Source organism: Daktulosphaira vitifoliae, unplaced genomic scaffold (genome assembly GCF_025091365.1).
Source record: "Daktulosphaira vitifoliae isolate Bord-2020 unplaced genomic scaffold, ASM2509136v1 Scaffold_5, whole genome shotgun sequence".
Taxonomy (NCBI): domain Eukaryota; kingdom Metazoa; phylum Arthropoda; class Insecta; order Hemiptera; family Phylloxeridae; genus Daktulosphaira; species Daktulosphaira vitifoliae.
The window spans coordinates 17,234,444-17,245,034 of record NW_026099576.1 but is presented as its reverse complement, the minus strand read 5'-3'; the positions used below and the strand labels follow the sequence as shown (position 1 = coordinate 17,245,034).

The following is a 10,591-nucleotide window of genomic DNA, read 5'->3' as shown; positions in this document are numbered from 1 at the left end:
TATCAAATATATAAGTTTTATTATTTCACGAGTTCACAAAAATTAATTGTTTTAATCAATTAAATTAAAATAATTGTAAATCCTAACTTCTTCGTGCTTTTTTTCTTTTAGACATTTTGGGTTTTTTAGGTTTTGTAGGTTTTGCAAATGGTCCACTAGGAAGATACCACCTAGTCGAACTTTTGTATGTAAGTATCAATTTCTTCAGTTCTACAAAAAATTTTAGCATTAGTTGAATAAGTTAAAGATACAAATATATTTGTAATATATGTATATATTATAACTTTTTTAAAGGAATTTTAACGAACTAAGGAATCATAATATCATATCAAAGGTACATTATCAGTGATTAATTATTGAATCACCATCATCAATGGTGATAATCATTAATCGATAGCTAATAAATCTTAAATCGATGACAAATTTTGTTAGTCCACTTTTTTAAAAATCATTTTTATTTCATTAGATAAATACTAGTTGTGTTTTTTGTTATGCAGTAGATTAAAAATTAAATATTACAAGAACACATTTATAATTAACTATATATATATACTTATAATTTTCTGAATAATGGAATAAGTCCTAAATTAAGGGTTAAGTCTTATTAAATATTCTTCTAGTTCTGACTTAAATTTTTATGCAGTATAATATAACAATTCTGAGTCTTATTATTTTTGTCTAAAACATTGTTACCAGTTTTAGACGTATTGAGCCCAATGGAACAACTATAAAATGCTTGTATGTTTTCTGAGAAAATAAATAATGTGTCCATTATAAATATCATATTTAAATTGAAAATAACCTTCATAATTATGTTTAAAAACATTTATCAGACTAAAAGTAGTTGACTACATTATCTTGAGAAAATTTTGCAAATAGATCAATAATAATACAGATTACTCATGAATTGTTAAAAAACAATTTTATTGAAATGTTATCTTGGGCGCTACAACTTTTGACCTCTTACCCTTTAGTGATTTTTAATTATCAAAATTTATTTCTTATAAACTTGAATAATTACGGGACGCCTAATTTTGTAATTCTATTAATTTAAAAATTAATTTTAGGTAGTTCAATGAAGTTCAAATATATTTCATCTATTGAAAATTCAATCATGCCTGTAAATTAGATAGCTAAGTGGTGGAAAAACGTTAGAATGTTTGGTTAATAAATATACAGAGTATGTATTTTATTCTACAGAAAATCGTAACTACAAAAATACAAAAAAAAAAAAATTAAAATCGGATAAAAATTTAAGACTTTAGTTCTACCTACCTTCATAACTAATTTGACATATAACGTTTTCTAAGAAATCGATTGCTTCTTGTTTAGTAATAGTTGATATATTTGCATTCGGAGCCGGATATAATACTGCATCTTTCATCTTCCTAATTAACTCGCTATCAGTATTTTCCTTTAAACAACATTATTTATACTTTATTTATACAATATAAATTATACATAAACATAAACTAAAGTTGATAACTGTACAAATTTTTTCATAATGTTTGATTTAAAAATTTATAATGTTGATTTATTGATTAACATTTAATTTTTAAAAATTATTACTAGGCTTCGCTTTGACAAGCCCTTTGGGTTGTACATACAGGTAGGCCACTGATTCAGTAGTAGTACCGGCTACGCCGAGCACGATATGTATATTAAAAAAAAGTATAACTCCAAAAGCATATTACCAGAAAATTATTCTCACTTGTATATTAAATAATATTTTAAAAAATAATATAATTCCTACAAAATACTTAGGTTATGACACGGCCCCCGTCGCTTCGTTATACACGATGCCCCGCGACTCGTGCCACCTTTATCAGCCGTCGCCCTACTATGAGTATATGACTGACCAACACCGCGTGTTATACGCTACGGTGCAAAGTCCAGCAAATGCCGCACGGCCGACAACGACCCGCCGCAAAGGGTGCGGGAGTCTTCCTCCCGTTGTGAAAGCGACAACGCCGACCAACCGAACCGCACCCGCGCACCTTCGCCTACAACGCTGCTACCCATTTTGCCGTCCAAGGATTACATCGCGTCGTCGACGCCAGCGAAAGTGCCGCGATATTAAGCGAAGATTATTATTACTGTGTTTATCTTTTCGGTTTGTTTTATTTTTGTTAAAATAATCTGTTGTCGCTCATTTAATAAACGGCCCACGGGTCTCTACCCTCAAAACCAGTGTCGACCANAACGGCCCACGGGTCTCTACCATCAAAACCAGTGTCGACCATATTTTTGCGACGTAAGTCGACACGACTTACGTCGCACTGACACAGTTATTATTCAAAACAGATAGACGAAAAAAAACTGAACAATCATTAAAAACAAACTTTAAATACCATTTTATTAGCGATAGTACGTACACTAATATAAAAAACGGTAGCACAGTGGGATTGCGGTACAGTGTAGACTTGGTATAGTTAGGATAAGTATAGATGATATCCGACAGTGATTAAAATCACTATCAAAAGAAACGCTTCGATGCAAATGTGTAGATAGTGTTTAATGTTAAGAAATTGGTGGATTATTCCAAAATAATTATTATTTCCTTTATTATTCCTCTTTAGTAGTTTTAGCTTCGATGTTGATTTTACAATAACATGTTAATTTTTTTTTTTGTGTGTGTCTGTCACTACTTTTTCTCACCTAAAAATCACATATCGTATCTAGTTGAAGAAATTACCCTCAAAAATTGAAAAATTTGTCCTCGTTCCCTATAAATAGTAAAAATCCCCAAAAAAATTACGATTTTTAAAATTGGTAAATTTCGACAATTTTTTTAAACTTTATCTGAAAATTTCCATAACTTATTGAAAAATGAACGAATCAAAATAATTCTTTTTTATATTAAAAACATATATATTTTTCTGTCATTTGATATAATTTTTTTAAAAATATGACCCTTTATCTGCTTACAGAGGGAGATTCAAAATAGCAACTTCTGCACAAAAATTTTAATTTTTCAACTTAAGTTTTGAAAATGTTCCTGAAATACTCCGAGCTTCAATGATATGCTAAAATAAAGCTAATGTTATGTATTATAAGTTCAAAAAAAAATTTGTTCCGACTTATCCTCTGTGTGAAAATGGTCGATTTAGGTAAAAAAACATGCAATTTTAGTTAAAAAATTTACGTTTCAAATTTTATTTTTTCAACTTTAATTTACTAAAACTTTTTGAAAAATGTATGAATCAATACATTTGATTTATAAGTGTAATATATGAATAAATATTTATTATAGCAATTAAATATAGTATGAAATTAATATTTAAAACGGTAGCACAGTGGGGTCGCTTCACAGTGTGAGTGTGGCTAAGTTGGGACTAATATAATTGATATCTGACAGTGATTAAAATCACTATCATAAGAAAATTTTCTATGCAAATCTGTAGATAGTGTTTAATTTTAATAAAATTGCTGGATTATTGAAAAGCAAAATTCTAACTTAATTACGAAGAAATTGCAAAAAAAAAATCATTTCCACGGGCAATTTTAAAGAATTTTTTGCAAAATTTAGCTATTATAAGTTCAACAAAATTAAAATCGTTTTCTTTTAACGTATTGGTATTAAAATTGGTTAAGTGAGAGCTCAGAAAAATGAATGACTGACACAAAAATATACTACATAGTATTATATTTTTATATGAATAAGAAAGTCCTTCTCACAATGGGAAACTACAATGGTGGGTTCCTTGATATTAATTGAAATTATTCAATTTAAATAAGATAAAAATCAAACGAACCCTGAATTTTTTTCCACCTCAAAGAAAGAATTTAGAAAAAATACAAAAAAAGTTAGTTCAATTTCGTACCCCAGCATATAAAACTGTATTATATTAGACGCAGCCACTGACATGATCTCCTACATAATCTACGCTTACATCAGCTGTCCTCATATCGCATTCAATAGCATCCCTCCATCTCTTTTTTGGTCTTCTTCTACCTCTTCTTCCTTCAACATTCATTTCTATAACTGTTCTTATAGCCTCCTATTCTTCTCTCCTCATAACATGACCAAACCATCTAAGTCTATTTTCTCTCATCTTATCCACGATTGACACTATACTTATTCTATCTTTTTTAGTCACTCCGCGCATCTATCTAAGCATTCTCATCTTTGCTACACTCTTCTCCGCTATACTTTCTTATCATAGCTGGCCTTATTACAGTCTTATAGAATTTACTTTTCAGCCTCATTTGAATTCTTTTATCACATAAGACGCCAGATGCTTTTCTCCACTTCAACCATTCTCACTTAATCCTGTGTCTTACATCCTCGTCAATACCACCGCTCCTTTCCACAACTGATCCTAAATACTTAAAACTTTCGACCTCTATCACGTCCTCACCTATTGTCACTGATCTCATTTCACCTACCTCGTATTCTCCTTTGTCAAACTCGTATTCTATATACTCTGTTTTACTCCTACTAATTCTTAATCCCTTTCCTTCAGAACTGATCTCCATACCTTAAGCCTTTGATTAATTTCCTCTCTATTTTCTTTTATTAATACTATATCGTCAGCGATCAACATGTACCAAGACACCACTCTTTATATTTCTCTCGTGATTTCATCTATTACTATAGAAAATAAGGTAGGGCTTAAAGCAGAACCTTGGTGCAGTCCTACTATTACGCTAAAATTTTCTGCCAGGGTAAAACCATAGAATGCATAGATTATTTTTTCTTCATAAATTAAAAAAATGTTTAAATGTCATGCATTTTGTCTAAAAATAATTTATTCCCTCATCAATTTGTTATATTATAAGTTATTTTTAATAAAAATATGATCATACTAACTTACATCATGACTACAAGTCACCATAATATCTACGGCTTCTAAAAAAAAAATCAATATAATTTAATCTTGACCTATTTTGTGAATTATATATTTAAAAATATATATTTTTTTTTCTACAAGAATTTTGATAATACAAATATAGTTTCTATGAATATCAAACATTATTAGTATATTCATTACTATTATATAGTATAAAGAAATAAATACTAACAATAAAACAAAAAGCTAAATAATTATGTGAATAAATTTTATTTATTCTTACGTTTACATAAGATGTTATCTCTTGCATAATCATTTATTAGTTCATATACTTTTTCTTTTTCTATGAAATCGTCTTTAAGATGTTCTTTACCGTAATTGTTTAATTTTTTCTCAATAGTTCTAAGGGTTGTACATTTTGCTTTTACTAAATTTTCAAAATCGACCATCTCATCCTCTAAAAATTAGATATTTTTCCTTATTTTAGAAATTTGTATAAATTCATTCAGAATCAGTTTATATTAGTTATAACATGGGATGGGCCGAATATTCGAAAACTATTCGGCTATTTTTTCAGGAGTAATTTTTATTGGCTTATTCGACGTTACTTATAACTATTAAGTTAAATGTTATTTAACCGAGTTAAAAAAAATTAGTAAAATTTAAATTAAATTAAGTAATTTTTTTTTTAGAATGATTTCTATACAGAGTTATACATTTACATATAGCACTCAATTAATGGCAAAATAATTATAATATTGATAAACAAAATTTTTAATTTTAGCTCCAATATATGACCGAGAAGCTATTGGTTTTATTCTGAAGCGTTATTTTTTTTTGTTTATAAATAATATCAAATTAAAGATATTTTAATGTAATATATCATACAAAAAAAAAAAAGAAATTCCGGTAACTTGTCTCCAATGAATATTCAACCTTTAGTCAAAACCCATGTAATTTTTTGTAGATATGTTACATTTTTTTTTTTCAATATGTTTTAAATACTTATTCAATCGTTTAAAGTCAGTAATTTTAATAACTGTCAGATATCAATAAATATTAATTTAATAAATGTTTTAACTTCACTCTCCTGTAACCTTCTAGTGTACATTATGTTTTTAATTACATATGTATACTTGTTGATTTATTAGCTACTCATTACATTTTAGTATCATTCCTTATAACTAATAGAGGTGTCAAATTATTTTTTTAATTGAGAACATACATATTAAACTAGATTATAAAATAGGAAACAATCAAATTAAAGAAGTATTTTGGAAGTTATTATCATTTTAAGTATTGACTGGAAATAAAGAGTGGATTCTGCTATTTTTATAATTAAACATTTCCCAACCGTACTCTTTATCTCACTTAGATATAAATATGTCTATAACTTCCGAAATACTAATCCAAAAATTGTTATCGACCAGTCATTTTTATAATTAGATCATTAGCTATTAAATTAATTATTTAATTAGGAGTGTTGCAATTTGTAAAATTAAAGTTGATACCCTTTTAAAATATAAGAGATGAACATAAAATTAATTTATAGTTGAAAAATTAAATGAAACTAGTAGCTAATAAATCAATAAAAATATGTAACTAAAAAAAAATTTCTCAACATTATGAAAAATATTGTATTTTTTCTTAAATAAATACAATATTTTTGCTTATTACTTTGTTCACTTTCTATGATTTTAAGTATTTCTTGGTCATTTTGACAATTCTTTTCATTGATTTCTTTTGCTTTAGAAACCTCAATATTGCCTTCGTTATCAGCAAATGGACTGAATAAGTCTTTAAGATACACTTCAGTAGTATCCGTAATTGGAGTATCCGATTCACTCGAATTCTAAACATGTAGAACCAATATGTTGAAATTATTATTTTACACTTTAAATAATCATATATTATATGTTATGTATTAATTCATCACAAACCATTTAAATAATCGAACAATAAAAATAATATCGAGAATAATTTTGGTGACTCAAAGATACACATTTTTTTTCAATCTATCAAATTATTAAAAAATATTTTTTTGTGCTTCCCTTCAATTTAGGTCGGAAAATAACCAATGATAAATAAAAAAAAAACTAATAGAAATTAAAATTATCTGAATATAATTTTTGTTTTCGATCAATCAACTAATTCATGATGTAGAATTACTCTGTATAACGACACCTAATAATATAAATGGAAGAACTATCTGATACATTAGTTATATTGTAATGCCATTTAAAATTAAAATTATATTAAACATATTAATTTAAAACTAAACAGTATAAAAATATTTAACTCAAAAAGCCACAAAAAACTCTAAAAAAAATCGCAGATTGGTATTTTGGGAACAATGTTACCATTATGTATGCAAAACACATACTGACACCATCACCAATATAAATGGCCTTAAACACCCCTAGTGACCTTATCACTAAAAAATTTTATCGTATATTGCCAGTATAAACAAATTTAATTATGAATTTTCCTTTTTTCTTTTTGTTTGTTCTATGCATCATTTATTCAACATTCCCATTATTTTTTATAAATTCCCGCGTTAGAACAACAGTAACTTTGTTATCTACAATATTTAGTTAAATTCTATATAAAATTTTGACATTGATTCGACAATTAGTCCCAGATTATTAATCATGATATATAGTTTTTGAGATATTTATTAGTTAGTAATTAAATGATAATCTCACAATTAATCATTGTAAAAAATAAAAAAATAATTTTGTATTAAATATTTTTACGTAATTTGATGACGATGCAAAAGAGTTGTGTAGGATATGAGGATATTTGTCAAGTTTAACCATTTTATAGAACTTAAAATTTAAAAATTATTTTTCAGAAAAAAACAATCTTTCATTCTAAATACTTTTATATTTATATCATAATTATGACATTTCTACCAATATATAAATATAATTATATTGAAAATTCAAAAAAATATGTATGGTTTTTTTTATTTTTAACACGCTTATATTAGTTTCACATGTATGTTGTTTGTATGTTGTAAGTTTGTAACTCCACGCGGCACGTGTTATTATGTCGCGTATCCCGTCGTGTATGACCTTGAGACTATACTGTTGTAACGCATTCTCCCCACCCCGCTCACCACTCGTAGAGAACAATATTTTCCAACCCGTAGACGCGCGCTTATCATCAATTATATATATATATATATATAACAAATTNTTGTAAGTTTGTAACTCCACGCGGCACGTGTTATTATGTCGCGTATCCCGTCGTGTATGACCTTGAGACTATACTGTTGTAACGCATTCGCCCCACCCCGCTCACCACTCGTAGAGAACAATATTTTCCAACCCGTAGACGCGCGCTTATCATCATATATATATATATATATAACAAATTTTTATTGTAATTGACACAGCCCCGCGACGTTTTACGCCGCGGTGCAAAGTCCAGCAAGTGCCGCACGGCCGACGACGTCCCGCCGCTATACCGTAGTCTTCTTCCCATTGTCAAAACAACATCGTCAACAAACTGATCCGCACTCGCACACCGTCGTCATCTACGCTGCTAACCTATTGACGCCCGAGGATCACGCCGGACATCGCGTCTTCGACGCCAGCAAAAGTGCCGCTACATTAAGCGAAGATTATATATTCCTACCGCCACTGCTAATATTAATATTAATATATATGTATATATTAATATTTATACGTATATGTTAATATTCATTTATATATTCCTACAGCCGACGCCTCTGCTGCCGTATATGCCTCGTGTATAATGTTCCCTCCGCCATGCCTGCCCACATAAACACGGCTATACCTCATGCATGATACGTTACGTACTTAAGTCCCTCTAAATATATNACGTACTTAAGTCCCTTTAAATATATATATATTCTATTTACTATTAAAACTACCTCCACTACCTCCACTACCTCCACGTTACGCGCCTGCTGCTTTCCTTGGATGTGGTAGCCGTTTCTTAGACTCCCTCTCCGGAATCGAACCCTTATTTCCCGTTACCCGTTACAACCATGATATTGATATTAACTACTATCATAACATGAAACTAAAAAGTGAAAAATAATTNGTCATGACATGAAACTAAAAAGTGAAAAATAATTTTTAGTTTGATGTGCTTTAAAAGCGTGTTTTTTTGTTTTTTTAAACTATATTTTTACATAGTGAATAACAGAGAAAAACGCAATTATATAAAAAAATATATATAGATCTCAAAAAGACGTAAAAAATTTATTTTATTTTTATAGACTTTTTAAGAACAATTTTTGTAAGTAATAAAATTAAATAAATTTTTATATATTTTTTTACACAACTCTTTTTCAACATCATCTAAATAATTAAAAATGTTTTTAAATTTTTTACATTGGTTAATTGTTTGAATCAATAAAACATACATAATCTTTAATTTTTAGAAAAGTTTTATGGCACATAACATCTAATGTATTCAGGACGTATACAGAGTGATTCTTTTAACGCTAACCATTTGATTTCTTTTCAAGTAGTCAATATGTTAAGGAAATTATTTTTGGTATTTTTTAATATCATATATTTCTTGGTTTATGAGTTATTAATTACTTTTTTAATTCATACTCTATAACTTATATGGGTATATTTACAGCACTATTTTTTTAATTATAAAGTATATTTTTTACTGGCTTATAAATTAGGAAATGATTTAATTAAGAAAATTATTAAACAATAACAATTTTTAGACCAGTATTTTGGAATTTGTTAACATTTTTAAGCCTAGACAGAAGGAGGGTTGTGGCCAAGAAATATCTAATAATAAAAATTGTTATACATTCGCTACCAAACTATATATTAAAATAGTAATAACTTTCAAAATAATAGGTTTAAAAATATTATCGACCAGTCATTTTCTTAATTTATCATTTTCTGACATTAAATCTATTAAAATATAAGTATGTCATCATTTAAAAAAAGAAAAGTTGATACCACTATAAGAGAAAGATATGAACCTCTTAAAATATTTATCCATTTAAAAATTGAGAAATAAATATTATAAAACAATGTCAAAAAGTTCTTTATATTGTTATTTTAGAAGAAATAAAGTGGTAAACTATAAATCAATCACTCTATATATTTACTCCATTTGAATTAATATAATACTTTTATGCAATATTTTTCTAAAAAAAAAAGTAAAAAAAATACTAAACCTCTTCAATTGTAGTAGTATCAATTGCAAACGCAATCATACATTGTAAAAATATAACAATTAATGTATAAAAGTTCATTTTGAAATTAAATTTTTATAATAATGGTTACTTTTTATAAAAATTTAACAATCATAAAGTGTAAAACTTACCTCTTTAATTAAATGGATCAAAAAAGTTGTATTTTATATAGTTTAGTATGTTTGTAGACGGTAACCAATTGTTAAAACAATATAATATATCAATTAACATTTAAAAATATTCGACATAATAAATAATGAGTATCTAAAATTAACTTATTATTAAAAATTCTATTTAGTTAGGTGATTTTTTTGTTATTTTAATCTACCAAACCCTCAAACGTTCAATATTGCAGTTGAAAATTTAATTATTATACGTAGTAATCCCTTATAATTTAAAATGTTGTTAGCTCTATTTTTTTAAATGGCAACATATATATTTGACTAGTTTATAAAAGAGGAAATAATCTAATTAAAAAAATGAAAACTTGTGAACCAGTATTTCAGAAGTTAATAAATATTTAAAGAAATGACTGATAATGTGGAGTGGGTACTACTATTTTTATCACTAGTCATTTCCCAATAATACTTTTCGTCCC

At 27.4% G+C, this 10,591-nt stretch overlaps 1 protein-coding gene across 2 annotated transcripts; it reads right to left on the bottom strand.

The window, feature by feature from the left end:
• On the bottom strand, positions 1 to 10,142 carry LOC126906538 (uncharacterized). 2 transcript variants are annotated; one of them, XM_050687112.1, is made up of 6 exons: positions 9,976 to 10,142; positions 6,471 to 6,645; positions 5,077 to 5,250; positions 4,818 to 4,852; positions 1,276 to 1,414; positions 1 to 210 (listed from the first exon to the last, which is right to left on the bottom strand). In XM_050687112.1, the coding sequence occupies exons 1-6, from the start codon at positions 10,051 to 10,053 to the stop codon at positions 83 to 85; spliced, it is 729 nt and encodes a 242-aa protein (XP_050543069.1). In that variant the 5' UTR covers positions 10,054 to 10,142; the 3' UTR covers positions 1 to 82. The 2 variants fall into 2 exon arrangements, with proteins under 2 accessions (XP_050543069.1, XP_050543068.1); XM_050687111.1 differs by lacking the exon at positions 1 to 210 and adding an exon at positions 602 to 747.
• Between the last annotated feature and the right edge of the window lie 449 nt (positions 10,143 to 10,591).